The 17,967-nt window shown below is 44.6% G+C and overlaps 1 protein-coding gene across 4 annotated transcripts in view; it reads right to left on the reverse strand.

Moving 5' to 3' along the window:
- SIPA1L1 (signal induced proliferation associated 1 like 1) overlaps positions 1-17,967 on the reverse strand; it is a 137,006-nt gene that overhangs the window by 9,440 nt on the left and 109,599 nt on the right. For all 4 annotated transcript variants that reach the window (XM_068963651.1, XM_068963649.1, XM_068963648.1 and 1 more), the window contains 3 exons: positions 6,291-6,530; positions 5,350-5,515; positions 200-446 (listed from right to left, as the gene is read on the reverse strand). In XM_068963651.1, the coding sequence (XP_068819752.1) occupies positions 200-446; positions 5,350-5,515; positions 6,291-6,530 (653 nt within the window). The remainder of the gene's footprint in view (positions 1-199; positions 447-5,349; positions 5,516-6,290; positions 6,531-17,967) is intronic.

Raw genomic sequence — 17,967 nt, forward strand, 5'->3', positions numbered from 1 at the left:
TTGTGAGGCTCAGGATCTGTACCCTGTGGCTGGGATTCTAGGTGAGAGGCTGAATGGTGGGGTAGGGAGCCCAGATAATCTGAGCAAGCATGCAGGTCTTCCTCTAATTACCATCCTTGAGCAAACTGAGTGGCAGGTGTTTTGGGGGACACGGGTCATCATCAGCAGGGCTGTTAGCTGCAGCTGAAGACAGGCTTACCGTGTAAGGACTTCATTCCCAAGGTGTATGAAGGCCTCCGCAAAGGAAGAGATGTGGGGAGAGAAGGGTACGTGCTACTGAAGAGGACGTCGTTGGGCAAGGCCTGGTCCAGAAGTGAAGCCCTCGAGGTGAAAAAGTGCTCTCTCTGGCCGCTGTAGATACTCTCGTCGGACAGCGTTCTGTGCAAGGCCCGCCTTGACGTAGGGGTGGCGGGAAAGGGAGACTGAGGGGAGGAGAGCGCGTGGAACTGAAAAACAGCGTCAGGACAGCACAGATCAACCTTCTGGGTCACACACCCACGACCCGGGGTGTGGGATGGGTGGGTTAACAAGATCACTCTCAAAGACACAACCCTTCAAATCCTGGAGCTCAGAAAGGAGGCCTCAGGGTCCCCCATCTCTACACCCCCAAGGGCAAAATCAGAGTTCCTGGTCGACAGCCTCACCGCCCAGCACGTCAGCTGCAGCCGAAGGGTGCTCAGTACAAGATTCAGATATGGGATGCAGTGGGTTCATCACTATTGTGTCATGCTTACAGCAAGACTTTAAGAGCAGACAAATACCAGTTTTATTTGAATCCCATGTCAGTGACCAAATCATGTTATCGCTTGGAACCCAATTCCTCATCTATGAAATGGGGGCACGGAAGTGCTCAGGATTATTCTGAGGATTCCAAGCAATGCTGAACTGATCACAACGGCATGCATCAGTGGTGTTTTGAAATTATGTTATGGTCCCCAAGGAAACAGCCATGACGCCGGAAGGTATCCTCAGAAGCTTGCCAAGTGATGCGTGTTTGCCAGGCAACAAGAGCCTCTGATCTTCACAATACAGTCACTCAAATAATAGGTGGCTCTTGAAAGCTCAAACGACTAATATTATTTTAAATGAGTTTGGGAGATTATTTTTTGAGATGGATTTCTATTGGTGAAATAAAAATAGGGAAGTTATCTTTATAAAAGACAAGTATATATACAGTTATATAAAAATGACAAAAGCTCCGGATGGCTATATCTCTTGTTAACGTCTTTTGCCTTTGTGACCAGATTCGATTTTTATTTCAGATTTTTGTGCAAACAGCAAGCTTCTGAGAAACCCATTCATGAAGGAAAAAACAGGCACGTTAACAATGTTGAAATATCCAGCATCCTGCAAGCCAACAGAGTATGTGGTCTGTTAACGGAGTTATCCTTATTCAGCTCCTCTTAGCTGACTGTTCACCTTGGCAAGGAGAACAATGTGGGGAACAGGTGAGGATGTGAGTAGGAGGGCTGAGTCACTGCTGGCAGGAAGCCACCATGAAACTTTCCATGCCGCTTTGAAAGGACAGAGAGAACGATACGGCAACGTCTCCATTCTAGGAGGCTGAGAACAGAGCTGATGCTCAGACTCATTCAATGGGTTCTGGGGTCTAACAAACTTCCATCCACCAAGCCAAGGGCTGATCAAGTCAAAGCTGTCCACAATGCAGCAGGCACAGCTGTAACATCCATATGAAAACGTTATTAATCAAATGCATTGTAAATAAGCTCCAAGTGTAGCCGATTGTGTTCACTTTTGAAAATTCACGGTGAGTTAAATCCAAAGTACATATGGGCTTACCTTGAAAACTAAGCTGCTGTGATAAATGCTATGTGGGTCTGTAAGAGGGCAGGGATTTGGTGTGGAAATGATTTCTTTTCTCATTTCACCCAGAACAGTGGGCGTTAGAGAGGCTAAGTGGCTTGCCAACTGTAAATTAAGAGAGGAAGCAGACCATCTCGCTCCACCTGCCCAAGGTTCCAGAACTGTCACATAAAGCTCCTGCCTACCAGCCCAGATCTCAGATCTATTAAAAAAAAACCGCTTTCCATCTTTTTTGGCACCTTTGGGTTTGGCCAAGGGAACTCCTTTTCCATTGAATATCCCCACCCTGATAAATTTACAGAGGAGAGAATTTTCATCAGTTCTAATTTCAGCCTTTGGGAAATATTAATATACTTCAAGGTAAACAGCTACTTGAAGAGATCCTTTGGACAGCATGATTTATTAAGTTATAACATCTTGCACTAAAGGGAGGAGAGGGAAGGAAGCAGTCTGCCTAGATGCTTTCTATTGAAAAATAGCACGACTAGTCTGGTCCAAGCACGTTCAATGGCTCCCGCCCTCAGTCCCCTTTAATTCTAGCCTCAAAGGTGTGTGCACCTACCCAGTTCCCTAGGGCACCCTCTGCCTTCCCGAGAGGTCATACTGAGATCGCTGAGTGGTGCTTCCCTGTGCTGCCAGCCCCCAGGAAAGAACCACAGCGCAGGGGGTGGCAGACTCAGAAAGGATTATAGAAAGTATCTAAGAAGGGAGATTTCAACTCTGTCCCAAGGAGCCCTAAGGGTTCCTCCCGGCATCACAGCCTGGGGAAACGAGGTGTTCAGGAAGGACCCAGGAGCCCAAGACACCCCACCCTTGCTATTGGAGAAGTTCTGCCATCTCAGTTCTATGTACTGGGCTTCCGTGTGTAACTGTTAGTAGGAAACAAAAGGATTCTTAAACTTTAAAATCATTTGGGGACCACTGATCAAGTCTGATCGAGCCAGGCCTAGAGAGGTGGCCTCTTGCATCAGGGTCCATCTCCTCCCTCTCCTCACTCTTTTCATGCGCCCCGGCTCTCAGTGAAATGGATCACTCTTGCACTTGCAATAAACAAGTACCATCTCTTCCTAAACACTAGGCACCCACGTGACACCTCTTCCTTTGGTCTGTATCTGAGAGCGCTGGCTGGAGAGCAGGGCTCTTGGTTTGCACTACTGTTCTGTTTACTCGCTGGACTGCATTCAGCCCTCGGGGAGAATACGGTGATCCCAGCTCTGCCTGCCAATGAGGTTTCTCAGAACGTTACAGCTCTGCTGTCTTCCTTGAGATAGGCGTTTCACAGCAGCTGCCTGGAGGTTCGCAGCCACCCACCTCCCAGCTCCAACCTGCCCAGCAGCAGCCATCTCCCTCTGCTGGCAGACAAGCCTGGGAACAATCTGTCATTTGACATTCATGGTGGCTCACAGGTAGCCCTTGCCAATGTGGCGTGAGTGGGTTCCAAGGATCACCGCCCAGAGTAAGCTACTCCTTGTACCCTGAAGCCTGACGCAGTGGCTTGGAGCCCTGAGCCAGGCGTGGCCGGGGAGACCTCTCAAGGGTGCAATGGCCTCAAGAGGCACATCGCTCGGATGAGTCTCAGGAGCTACTTAGCTGAACTCATCTGAAGCCAAATGAAAGAAGATGACACGAGAGAGAAAACAGCACTTTTCCAGCTCCTGCTCCCAGCCTTTTCCCCATAATAGTTCAAGCAGCAGAAGCGCTTTCCTTGCAGAGGGTCTCATGGTAATATAGTCACCACATACAGCATATGCATTCCTGTTTCAAATAGGAATGTTAAAGTAATTCACTTTGGAAATAAAAGCCAAGACCTGGAATAAGGGCAAGACAGACATTTGCTTTCAATTATTTTCACTGCAGGAGTAAATCAAAAGAAAGAAAGCTCTGAGCTTACTCCTTTCCAAAAATGTTAAAACTAAGGATTGGAGGAAAGATTCCTTTCAGGGCAGATTTTATTTTCCTTTAACCTCAGGAAAAATCTGAAATAATTTGGAAACTGGTAGTTAAAAATTTTAATACACCTCTTTGGTTTTTGATGGATAAAGAAAGAAGTTTCAAGTACTATCTTTTGCAGGGTTGCTAAGGAAACCATTTGTGCCCTGGGTGATGAGTCAGAACTGTTAAGTGCTGGCTTATAAAACAGAAATGATAGAAATCCAGAATGTTAAGTCTTTAAAATGATTTATGATGTTAATGCTTATGTTAATAACTCAGTGATTTCTCTGCAAAACTCCAGAATGGTCTTTGGAGTACATTTCATCTCTGGAGACGTTGATCTGTCAGTTTCAGATGTACACCTGACCTATCTGGCGGAACACACACACACGTGTGGCAGAAGCACACAAAGAGGAGCGTGTGTGTGCACAGAAACTAGGACAGTGACGGGGAAGCCTGGATGAGACCAGACCACACGGCTCATCACGCTGGGCACGTCTCTCGCCCTCTGAGGACGGTAAGTGGTTAAGGAAATATGTCAGCTTCCACTTTGCATCAATTCTCAAAGGCCCTCTTAAACTAAGCTTTTTAGTCACTTCAAACAGACTACAAATCATTTAACTGAGAACACAGAGAACAGAAAACATCAAAGTGTGCACCCATGACCCTCTGGAGCGGTGGACTCTCTTCTCATGGGGCCACCCAGTACACTCCAGCCAGGAACACCTTATGCTAAGTGTGAAATATAATATGTTTGGGCCCAGCTCAGCCAACACCAGCTGCTGGCTCATTTGGGAGTGAGATGGCACACTTTAGACACAAGAAAGCAGAGCCTGAGGTGGGCTTGAAGGGTCCACCCAAGGTGAGGTGGGCAGAAAAAAAATCTATCCATGTGGTCATGCAAATGTTTGGCCACTGACATACCCACAAACTCTGAGCAAGAGTTCAGGACTTGATGGCGAGGGAGGCTGGGTTCTAGAGAAGGCATTTCTAGTCTGGAATTCTGAGAGCGGAGAGAAGGCTTTCTGAAGAGAGTCTGGAAAGTTCTGCAGGTAAACGAGCCGAGTCAGTCTGCTGGACTCAACAGCGAGCCAGCGTACAGCTGGTAGGTTTGCTGGCCAGGGGCAGGGGGCAGACATGAGGCCAGAGTGCAGGTGCTGTGGGAGTGCGCAGGGCAGGAGACACCCTGGGGGCTACTGTAGGAGGAGGACCCTTTGGACAGAAGGCACTACAGCCCTTTCAGAAAACTTTCCATCCAACAATGGCGCCACGGGTGTGTCTGCAGAGTTCCGAGAAGCAGTGTCGTCTGAGTGATGATGTCAAGAAAGTATAGCTTGTGCATCGTAAGCAGGATACAGTGGAAGAAAAGGAGCCTTGGGGGTGGGGACAGGTTACTATAAACCCAGACTCAACAGATGCGGCTGCAGAGACAGGACATTTGGAAAAGACATGAACTAAATATTGAGACAGCTGGGTGATGGTGGGAAGGGGGCGTCCGATGAGGAGGAGCTGGGAACCACCACTTCCTGGAGAATGTAACTGCCCTGTCCAGCCTCTCCCTGACTGCCGTACACCCTAAGACCTGCCCTGTACCTTAAAATTCTTCTGGGAGTCAGGGGTTGGGCTTTCCAGGTCAATGAGCTTCTTGAGATCCTCCTCAATGGTGGACTTGGAGGCCGGCTTTGGGGATGCCCGGAGGTCCCTGGTGGAGGCACGCAGCCTGGGGTGGGCTATTTCATTGCCGTCACTCTGATGACGCCTTGAAAGAAGGGGAAGAGAGGGGAGAAATTAATTTGATGAGGTGGACTCAAGGGTGTGATGGGGTCTGAAAGAGGTAAGTCAGTGGAGAGCTATTAGAAGAGAGAAAAGGAGAATTACTTCTGTTCAATTATATTAAGAATCTATTTGGATAAGTGCTTGTAAAGAGAAACAAGACCAGTTTGAAATACAAAATAAAAAGCCTGATGAATAAATCACTCTTTCACAGGAAACTATAAACTCCACTAAGCCAAAATTAGCAACAGACTTACTAATAAAAAAGACCACAGGGTATGAATCCCAAATGCAATCTCTATAGAAATAAAACCAATGTCATTGACTGAATGCTCTATTTTTTGCTGTACTATTTTGTCAAAAGTTCTTTATGTTCAGAGGTGGTCACTTACTTTCTAATAGTCCCTCCTGGGCCAGTTAGGAATTACACGGGAAGGCTGTGATTAACAGCATCAAAGGGACAAGTGTGGTCTTAACACCCAAGGGGCAATTATTCTGAAGTTTGTTCTTCAGACAGACTTTCCTAGGAGACTTTGAGATTCTCAAATCTGAAGGTTTCGCAATACATCTTATTTAAGGAATGTGGCAGAGAAACAATTTAAGACACGTTTCACGTGGGAAGAAAAATAACTTCCCTACCAAACCACCTTCTCCCCAGCCTTGAGCCCAGCCTCCTCTCCTGCAGGAAATTGCCCCAGGCTTTTCTGTTCACTGTCATATAAAAAGCAAAACACCAGCAAGAGCAGCAACGGAGTCCTTACTTTCTGGTGTCCATAAATCCCACGGAGTTTATGGTTCCTTCAGGTTTCTTCCATCCAATCAGGTACTTGCTGGTAGCGCCCTGGCGCGGGTAGAAAGTCCGAGGACCGGAGGAGGAGGACGAAGAGGATGAGAAGGAAGGAGCGAGCTGCGAGGGGGCGGCCGGGTGAAGTTCTTCCTTCGGTGAACTTCTGGCGCTGGTGAAGACCACCGGGCTGGCGGAGTGTCGCGAGCTCATGGTACTGGGGAGAGGCAGGACAGAGACAAAACGGCGCGGGTGTGTGTGGGCCTCCTGGGGTCGGCCTGTCAGCCATAAAAGCGTCGGCCAGGACAGGGGTTACGGCTGGTTACAGAACAATGAGTATTTCATAAAATATTAATGGGGCTGGCTGGCCTGCCTTCGCCTTTTCGCTTCATTTTAAATGTCCACTGTCAAAGTAAAACATGGTGATGGGGGCTTCTTCTGCACTTTCAGTTGAAAGGTAAAAATAGTTAAGACTGTCAGGGACACTGAAGCACACCAGCACCGCTGAAGTGTGGTACAGAGAAGTGTGTGTGTGTGTGTGGGTGGGTGGCCGGGGGAGCTGGCGATGGAAGGCCTGGCAGTATCAAGAGCTCCCTGTCCTCCCTTCCTCAGAACTTAGGGGCACAGAGACATTCCCCAAGCCCGAGCTCAAGAGTGGAGAGAAGACTGAGCCAGACACAGAGCTCCCCACATGCTCACACCCAAGGCCAAAGGGTCATCTTGAGGTTTCCTTCCCTCCCCGGAACCTGGTAGTAACACTCTCTAAAAAGCTGTTTATCAGATCAGACCATACCCCCACCTTATATCACACACACAAGTTAACTCACAATGGATTCAAGACTCGAATGCAGGACCTGAAACAGTAAAACTCCTAGAAGAAAACATGGGCAGTAAGCTTCCTGACAGTCAGGTTTTGAATCTGACACAAAAAACAAAGGCAACGAAAGCCAAACTAAGCAAGAGGGGCTACATCAAACCAAAAGGCTTCTGGGCAGCAAAGGAAATCACCCACAGAGAGAAAAGGCAACCTACTGAACAGGAGAAAATATCTGCAAACCATGTATCTGATAAGGGGTTAATATCCAAAAAAAATATAAAGAACTTATACAACTCAAGAACAAAAAAAGCAAACAATCTGAATTTTTAAAAATGGGAAGAAAATCTGAATAGACAGTTTTTCAAAGAAGACATACAGATGGCCGACAGGCATAGGAAAAGACGCTCACTAGCGTCGCTAGCCGCCAAGGAAATGCAAGCATAAACTGCAATGAGAACTCACCCGTTAGAATGGCTATCGTCAGCAGCTAAGAAATAAGCGAGAGTGAAGATCTGGAGAAAGGGGAGCCCTTGTGCCTTGCATTGCTGTTGGCAGCAACGTAAACTGGTGCAGACACTGGGGAAACCAGTATGGAGGTTCCTCTAAAAATTAGAAAACCAAACTCCTAGAAACAGAGTAGGTGTCAAAGGTAGAGGCTGGAGAGTGGTGGATGAAATGGTTAAAAAGTTCAAAAGGTACAAACTTCTAGTTATAAGATAAATAAATCCTAGGGATGTAATATTAGGCATGATGGCTAAAAATGAAAAACTGCTCATCATTGGTGTATTTAAAACTTTGGTTAGAAGTTACAAAATTCAAGTTTTGAAGGACTCAAGCAGAAGACTGCTTATTGTCCTTCTGAAACTCAGGCAGGATTTTCAAAACTGGAGATGAAAAGTTTAAGGTGATGTCAGACCTGCTGCTGCTGCTAAATCGCTTCAGTCGTGTCCGACTCTGTGCGACCCCATAGATGGCAGCCCACCAGGCTCCCCTGTCCCTGGGATTCTCCAGGCAAGAATACCGGAGTGGGTTGCCATTTCCTTCTCCAGTGCATGACAGTGAAAAGTGAAAGTGAAGTCGCTCAGTCGTGTCCAACTCTTCGTGACCCCATGGACTGTGGCCTACCAGGCTCCTCCGTCCATGGGATTCTCCAGACAAGAGTACTGGAGTGGGTTGCCATTTCCTTCTCCAAATGTCAGACCTGGAGGGCCTCTGATTGCAGGATTTCCATAGCTCCTTCCTAGTGGTCTCATGGGACCTACGTTCATCTCTCTTGAGCCCAGCTGAGTTGTCCAGCTTAGGCTGAGATTTAACACAAGTCACTCCAGTAGAGCTGGTTACTGAAGGTTTAGTTAACAGGATGTGGTGTCAAAGCATTCCTCAACCGCACTCATACTGGTCAAAACCTAATAGTCCTGCTCTGAATAAAGCATGGAATTTAGTTAATAAGAATGCATTGGCACTGACTCCTTAGCTGTGACAAATGTATGATAGTGATGTAAGATAATGAGAACAGGGGAAAATGGGCAAAGGGTACATGGGAATTCTTTGGACTCTCTTTGCAACTTGACTGCAAATTAAAAATGACTCTAAAATAAAAAACGTTCACTATAAAAACTAAGCAAAAAGCACAACAAAATACGACAAAAAGTAAAACCCTAATGGTCCAGAGATTTTATATATATATAAAGTGTGTGCATATACACACACACACATACACATATATTTATTTTCATATATGTATGTGTGTGATATACACACACATACATGTATGAAAATGATTCCTGAACTTCACTTCAAAACTTGCATAAAAATCAATTCCAATTGGACTTATATTTAAATGTATACCCAAAGAGTCTAGACTGTATCATGGAAGAATATCTTATGACAGAGTCAGAGGTTTCTTTAACAGGATCATAAATGAAATGATTGAAACTCATTAAAATTAAGAACCTCTATTCATCCAAAGACACAGAGCAGAATATACATAAAACACATATCCAACAGTGGGCTCTTATCCATACATAATTAACTCCTAAAAATTAACGAGAGACAAACCAAAAGAAAAATGGGCAAAGATCTGAAAAGGAATTTCACAAAAGAAGCTATCTAAAAGCCATTAAATATGGGCGCTCAACATCATCAGTTATCAGGAAAATGCAAATTAACTCCACAAAGGGGGACCACCTACTAGAGTAGCTAAAATTAAAAAGACAGTATCAAATGCTAGGAAGGATGTGAAGCAACCAGCACACTCTCATACCGCAGGAGGTACTTGTTACAACCACTTTGGCAAACCAGTTCACAGCCTCTGCTAAAGCTGAATATATGTAAATCCTACTCTAGCCATTCCACTCATAGGTATATACTGAAAAGAAGTACATATGTACATGTATCAGAGGACATGTACAAGAACCTGTAATATCCTCAAAACAGAAATACTCCAAACGCTCAATAATAGAATAGATAAACTGGTGTGTTCTCACAACGGATATAGAATACAGCAATGAAAATAAACGAACACTTTGCAACTCAGACAGATCTCACCAACATAATGTTGACTTAAAGACACCAGATTTCACCAGTGAGATGATTTCACTGACATGAAGCCCCTAGATAGGCACAGTGAGTGTGTGACTTGAGGATTCAGGATGGTGTTCAGCTGGGGAGGAAGGGGAGGTGACGGGGAGGGGGACATGTGGGAGGAAGGGTGTCTGGATGCTGGTCAAGCGCCAACTAGTTCTTGATCTGGGTAGTGATGACGTGGGTAAGTGCACTTTGGGAAAACCCACTCTGATGTGCACTGATGGTCTGTGCCTTTTTCTGTATGTCTGTTACACTTTAATGAAAACACGTCCACAGAAACAAAGCAAAAATAGGTGACCTGAAAGGAGAAGGCTGAATCAGGCCCTGAGGCTCTGCAACAGACTGGAGAGGGCAGGACAAATCTGAGGGATGGGGGGAGGAACGGGATACAGGGCAAAGGTGATCTCAAGGGTTTTCCACACTAACTGGGCCTTAAAACATCAGATTAAATACAACCATTTCCTTTATTTCTGCAACTAAAAAGGAGGAACCAGGTCCAAACGTTACAAAAAAATATCATCTTAAAAATGAGTACTGAAGGGGACTTCCTTGGTAGGCCTTCTAGTGCAGGGGGCGTGGGTTCGATTCCTGGTCAGGAAGCTAAGGTCCTAAGTGCCTCCTGGCCAAAAAAATAAAACATAAAACAGGAGCAATATTGTAACTAATTCAATAGAGACTTAAAAAAAAGCCTAGCCATACTCTAATAATCCTTCTAACAACTTTTCCCCCCAAAGATTTTTCTATTTATTTAGGGAGAAGGAGAAAGAGAAAACCCTTTATAAAACCTCCAAGGGCAACATAAGTTTAAAAGCAATGCAATTTCATTTAGTTTTTACCTCCTGATAACAGATACTCCATTTGTCTGCTTTAAGAATTAAAGAAATGCAGAACTCTTCCACAAGTGCAATATATTAAGCCAGTGAGAACAGAAGAATAAGCGTAGGACTCTGTTATGCAAAAGAGAAAAAAGTGGAAAGATGAAACAAGGGGACGGTGAAAGACACATAAAGATATAGGCAGGCAAACCCATTGATAATAACACCAGAAATCTAGGTTAACTGCAAATGCATTATCCACACAGGGAGCAGCAACCAGAGAAGTTTCTGAAATAGTAAGAGAACGTAGCCTTTGGGGTACTGTAAAATCAAGTGACAGGTGTGCCACTATTTGTTAGTTACATAGCAACAAGATCTAATCTTTGGTTAGCAGATTTCTTTCATCTGACTATGACAGTGAACACCAAAGTCACTCAGTCGTGTCTGACTCTTTGCGACCCCAAGGACTATACAGTCCATGGAATTCTCCAGGCCAGAATACTGAAGTGGGTAGCCTTTCCCTTCTCCAGGGGATCTTCCCAATCTAGGGATCGAACCCAGGTCTCCCACATTGCAGGAAGATTCTTTACCAGCTGAGCTACAATGGAAGCCTGACTTCATATACATCTGACTATCAGTTCAGTTCAGTTCAGTCGCTCAGTCGTGTCCAACTCTTTGCGACCCCATGAATCGCAGCACGCCAGGCCTCCCTGTCCATCACCAACTCCCGGAGTTCACTCAAGACCCACGTCCATCAAGTCAGTGATGCCATTCAGCCATCTCATCCTCTGTCGTCCCTTTCTCCTCCTGCCCCCAATCCCTCCCAGCATCAAAGTCTTTTCCAATGAGTCAACTCTTCTCATGAGGTGGCCAAAGTACTGGAGTTTCAGCTTTAGCATCATTCCTTCCGAAGAAATCCCAGGGTTGATCTCCTTCAGAATGGACTGGTTGGATCTCCTTGTAGTCCAAGGGACTCTCAAGAGTCTTCTCCAACACCACAGTTCAAAAGCATCAATTCTTCGGCGCTCAGCCTTCTTCACAGTCCAACTCTCACATCCATACATGACCACTGGATAAACCATACCCTTGACTAAACAGACCTTAGTTGGCAAAGTAATGTCTCTGCTTTTGAATATACTATCTAGGTTGCTCATAACTTTTCTTCCAAGGAGTAAGCGTCTTTTAATTTCAAGCTGCAATCACTATCTGCAGTGATTTTGCAGCCCCCAAAAATAAAGTCTGACACTGTTTCCACTGTTTCCCCATCTATTTCCCATGAAGTGATGGGACTAGATGCCATGATTTTCGTTTTCTGAATGTTGAGCTTTAAGCCAACTTTTTCACTCTCCTCTTTCACTTTCATCAAGAGGCTTTTTAGTTCCTCTTCACTTTCTGCCATAAGGGTGGTGTCAGCTACATATCTGAGGTTATTGATATTTCTCCCAGCAATCTTGATTCCAGCTTGTGTTTCTTCCAGTCCAGCGTTTCTCATGATGTATCTGCATAGAAGTTAAATAAGCAGGGTGACAATATACAGCCTTGACGTACTCCTTTTCCTATTTGGAACCAGTCTGTTGTTCCATGTCCAGTTCTAACTGTTGCTTCCTGGCCTGCATACAGATTTCTCAAGAGGCAGGTTAGGTGGTCTGGTATTCCCATCTCTTTCAGAATTTTCCACAGTTTATTGTGATCCACACAGTCAAAGGCTTTGGCATAGTCAATTAAGCAGAAATACCCACCTCATATACACTCCTAACCCAGATGTGGAGATGTCTCAAGCCTTAGCCTGGTTAGTGTCTGAAGCATATTCCAAAAAAGTACAAAACCATGAAATCAGGATCTAGTGCAGTCACCTTTGGATAATCACACACTTGCTTCACCTGCTTTGATCAGTATCCACCAGTGAGTGACATGTGTTTGAATGACTTGAGCCATTCTCTCTCATCACCATGTTAAGATACAGACTGGAGGGCCTCACCCCAGAGATTCTGACTTGGGAGCTTGGGTGGGGTGGGGGACACAAGAATTTGTACTTCTAACTTGTTCCCAGGATGATGTGGTGGCCCTGATCTCATACCCTGAAAACCATTATACCACAAGCACATTTGATTGCCCTTATTTTACGTTTCTCAGCAACAAGTATGTTGATCTGATAACATCGGTATTCAAAGCCCTGGGGCTTTCAAAGACTAAATGTATGGTAGAAATAGAAATAATGAGCCACGGGAAAAGAATGTAAATTGCACAGTCTGTTAATTTATACAACTTTCCCCCACGTTTCATGACACAGCTATGCTGTTTTTAGCTATAATGAATGTATTGCATAAATGGGAGTGTTATAGAAAAGGCTAAGGAACTTCAAAGGCAAGAGTAATGTGTACAGCACATACAGGTTTTGGAGCTCTGTCCTGCACTATATAAATTAAATTACTACCATAATCTCTCTGAGAAGCATGTAATAAGTCGCTGTACTAGATGATAAACTCTTTGAAGGCAGGGATATCTTTGTAAATATATTTAACAGTGCCAGAATGCAACAGACTCCCAGTAAAATACTAATTGCACAGAGGGATTCTCTTTAGTATCTACAGAGCACATTATATAGTTAATTTCTTTATCTTGTTTATAGTCTGCCTGGCTGCAAAGATGGCAGAATAGTGTCTCAAAAAAAGGTGTCTTAGTGAAGTCTGGATGCCAGTGTCTTTTACAGAATAGAGGTGGGGGTGTGAGGAAGTAAAGTAAAAAGATCATTAATCTTACAAATCTCCTGGAATGGCCAGCACTGGGGAGAGAATGTGTTCATTCTTCTTATAACCATTCACAAGTGGACAGGGTCAGGACAGTCTGCCCCTGTTTAAATCTAAATTCCACGAGGGCTGAAATTTTTGTTTGATTTGTTCACTATTCTATCTGTTGGGAATAGTCCCTGACCATTATAGGTAGTCAATATTTGTTTAAGGAAACCGTTGAATAAACCACAAATTAGCCACCTATTTTAAATATATGGGATATTTTTGCATAAAGATAGTGTATTTTACTTACTATTTAAAACCAGATGTTGCTTTTTTCTCTACAGAGTATGTATCTGTTTATAAGTGTATTATTAAAAGGATAACGGCTTAATTATCCATAAGCCCTGATTATTGGTTTTATTTGTGACCACAGGCCCCGATTATTGGTTTTATTTGTGAACAGGACAACTGACACTAGCTCCCAGGTGTGAAATGCCAGCACACTTTTGTTCACTAATGGTTATAATCAAGGACTGCCCTACGTAACAACTGATTAGATTTGGGAACAACGGTAAAAGCAAAAACAACTGATGCATTGGTGGTTCTTCCTTAACTATGTACAACTCACAGCATGAAGGTAAGCACTTTAGTTCATTTGTCCTCTAATTCGTCATCACAGGAGGATCACTTGGAAGCCTTAAAAATACACATTCTTAGGCCTTAATTCACAGCAAACTGTGGAAAATTCTTCAAGAGATGGGAATACCAGACCACCTGACCTGCCTCCTGAGAAATCTGTATGCAGGTTAAGAAGCAACAGTTAGAACTGGACATGGAACAACAGACTGGTTCCAAATCGGGAAAGGCGTACATCAAGGCTGTATATTGTCGCTTTGCTTATTTAACTTATATGCAGGGTACCTCATGAGAAATGCTGGACAGGATGAAGCACAAGCTGGAATCAAGATTGCTGGGAGAAACATCAATTACCTCAGATATGTAGATGACACCACCATTATGGCAGAAAGGGAAGAGGAACTAAAAAGCCTCTTGATGAAAGTAAAAGAGGAGAGTGAAAAAGCTGGCTTAAAACTCGACATTCAGAAAACGAAGATCATGTCATCTGGACCCATCGCTTCATGGCAAATAGATGGGGAAACAATGGAAACAGTGACAGACTTTATTTACTTAGGTTCCAAAATGACTGTAGATGGTGACTGCAGCCATGAAATTAAAAGACCCTTGCTCCTTGGAAGTAAAGTTATGACCAACCTAGACAGCATATTAAAAAGCAGAGACATTACTTTGCCAACAGAGGTCCATCGAGCCAAAACGTTGGTTCTTCCAGTAGTCATGTATGGATGTGAAAGTTGGACTATAAAGAAAGCTGAGAGCAAAAGAATTGATGCTTTTGAACTGTGGCATTGGAGAAGACTCTTGAGAGTCCTCTGGACAGCAAGGAGAGCCAACCAATCCATCCTAAAGGAAAGCAGTCCTGAATATTCATCGGAGGGACTGATGTTGAAGCTGAAACTCCAATTCGTTGGTTACCTGATGTGAAGAACTGACTCATTGGAAAAGACCCTGATGCTGGGAAAGATTCAAGGCGGTAGGAGAAGGGGATGACAGAAGATGAGATGGTTGGATGGTATCACTGACTCAATGGACATGAGTCTGAGTAAGCTCTGGGAGTTGGTGATAGACAGGGAAGCCTGGCCTGCTGCAGGCCATGGGGTTGCAGGGTCGGACACAACAGAGTGACTGAACTGAACTGAGGCCCTAATTCCAAAAGTTTTAATTTAACAGAATTGGGGTGATGCCTGAGTTGTGTGTGTTGGCAAAAATCTCCCCCAAGTGTGCACCCCCACTGAGAACTGCTCAAATCCAGCTGAATTATCATATTATTATGACTTCATCAAAATCCAGCTTCACACAGTCAAGAGCAAGAGGGAAAAGGCACCCAAATAGTGTTTCTGCAGCTGTGAACTTTGGCCCTCTGCAAGTGTGGATATTAATAATGATTCCTTGGTTCATGTCCCATCTCACTGAACCCCAAAAATGTGTATTCTAACAACCCCCAAAGGACACCCATGTTCCAAAGAGCTAAAGAACAATTCCATTAGCCCACAGCTCTCTTCCCACCCCACAGTCAGTTGTCTCCTTCCTCATCTGTGGCCCCCTATCCAGGCCCAGCTGTGTGTGTGTGTGTGTGCATGTGCGTGTGTGTGTGTGTGCGTGTGTCGGGGGGGTGGGGGTGGGGGTGGTGGGACTCCTTGAAGTTGACCTAGCCTCCTGGCCTTGAACCACTCAGAGGGACCTGCCTCCACACACTTCCCCAAGCTTCATACTTTCAAAGGGGAACTGTGTGGCCGAGCTGTTTCATTTTCCTGGAGATTTCGTATTAATTCAGTATGCTGCAATCTAGTTGTACCCATGGCAAATTAGATCTCTCCCCAGGAACTGTGTAAGAGGGTAATGAGCCAATAATATGGAATAAAAAGAGAAGATACATTAAAAGTGGTAAGTGCAGTATCTACTATTTTTCTGTCTGTAGAAAAACGTGAGTCTAGCTGTGTGTATGGCTAAACTGGAAGAAGTGAAAATGAAAGTCACTCAGTCATGTCCCACTCTTTGCAATCCTATGGACTATGGAGTTCAAGGAATTCTCCAGGCCAGAATATTGGAGTGAGTAGCCTTTCCCTTTTCCAGGAGATCTTCCCAACCCAGGGATCAAACCCAGGTCTCTCGCACTACAGGCAGATTCTTTACCAGCTGAGCCACAAGGGAAGCTCAGGAATACCGGAGTGGGTGACCTATCCATTCTCCAGTGGATCTTCCTGACCCAGAAATCAAACTGGGCTCTCCTGCACTGCAGGCGGATTCTTTACCAACTGAGCTATCACAGAAGCCCAAGAATGTAGTCAGGGTGCTCTTGGATTACACATGAAGAGACACTAGCTTTCTTTCTTACATGAAGTATAGGGCATTTTCCCTTTCTTAAAAATGGATCAATATTTAATTTATTTGGTCATTCTAGGACATGAATTAAAAAATTTTTTTTCAATTGATATAGTTGATTTAAAATGCTGTGTTAGTTCAAGTGTCCATCAAAGTGATTCAGATATATATGTATCTTTTTTTGGTTCTTTTACACTGTAGGGTATTACAAGATATTGACTACAGTTCCCTGTGGTATATAGAATGTCCTTGTTTATCTAGCTTATATATAGTAGTGAATTAATCCCAAACTCCTAACTTATCCCTCCCCATCCTTTCCCCTTTGGTAACTATAATATTATTTTCTTGTCTGTGAGTCTCTTTCTGTTTTATAAGCAAGTTCACTAGTAGCATTCTTAAAGATACACATATAAGTGATATCGTATAATATTTGTCTTTCTCTGTCAGACTAACTTCACTTAGTATGATCATAGGTCCATCCGTGTTGCTGCAAACGGCATCATTTCATTTTCTTTTTATGGCTGAGTAATATCCAATTGTGTAATATACCATATCTTTTTCATGCATGCCTTTGTCAGTGGACATTTAGGTTGCTTCACGTCTTGGCTGGTGTAAATAGCGCTACTATGAACTAGGGGTGCACAGCACATGCATTTTGAAATGGAAGTGAGGACAGACACACACGCAAGATTCGCCTCATAAAGAGAGGAGAAGAGGCAACCGGGTGTCGCAGAATCTGAGACAGTCTGAATCTGTACAAACTTCTCATCTTGACCTGCTGCCCAAAGGAAACCACGAACAAATGTGCTGCAACCTGGCTATTCACATTCCCAGCTGTGGTCAAGCTTGACAGGAGACAATGCTAGATGACTCGTTTCCAAAAAGGGCACTAGTTATGGTGGGCGCCACTCTGCAGAGGAGGGGCTCCATCTGCTTGTTGATCTTGGGAAGGGATGACCCCCACAGGACAGGGTACCCTGCAGATTAGGAGTCAACACCCCAACTCGTGAAGCTATGAGGGCCTGGGAAACCGTTCTGCAATTTCTGGGTCATGAACAAAGCCACCACCTCCTACAGAAAACATCTGCCCGCCACTCTGTACCACTGAGAGCTGCTGAAGAAAACACTTGGAGTCCCCTACTACCCAGGGATGACAGAGAGGGGTGGATTTTATAGAGCCTGGGAAGGTATTTTCAGGAGGGGGAGAACAGCAATTAGTCACTTCTCAAGTGGCTATGGCAAGATCTGCCCAAAGGCTGGAAGCTGGCCTGATACCAAGGGGAGGGAAGCTGATCGGGTTTCTTGTGATTACTTGTACAGATAACAAACAATCTTTCGGGTGACAGATAATGTGGAGGATAACGATTAGGGAGGACTCCCCTCACTGTGTGCAGCACCAGCCGATTCTGTCTGATGCTGGCCCTGTACTTTAGGAGGGCTCCGAAGACACTAATTATAAAGGACTGAGGGGAAAAGAAGTGCAGCAGGAATGATGAAGTTGGCAAACGGGATATCCAAGTGACTGCTGTAAAGGAAACTGTTCACCTATAGGAGGGAGATAGTGAATAAGGGCAAGAACACATGGACACATTAGTGAAAGTGAAGTTGCTCAGTCGTGTCCTACTCTTTGCAACCCGTGGACTGTAGCCCACCAAGCTCCTCCGTCCATGGGATTCTCCAGGCAAGAATAATGGAATGGGTTGCCATTTGGGAAATGACTGGTTAGGCCTACCCAGCAGATGAGAC

This window comes from Capricornis sumatraensis, chromosome 2, assembly GCF_032405125.1.
Source record: "Capricornis sumatraensis isolate serow.1 chromosome 2, serow.2, whole genome shotgun sequence".
Lineage (NCBI taxonomy): Eukaryota > Metazoa > Chordata > Mammalia > Artiodactyla > Bovidae > Capricornis > Capricornis sumatraensis.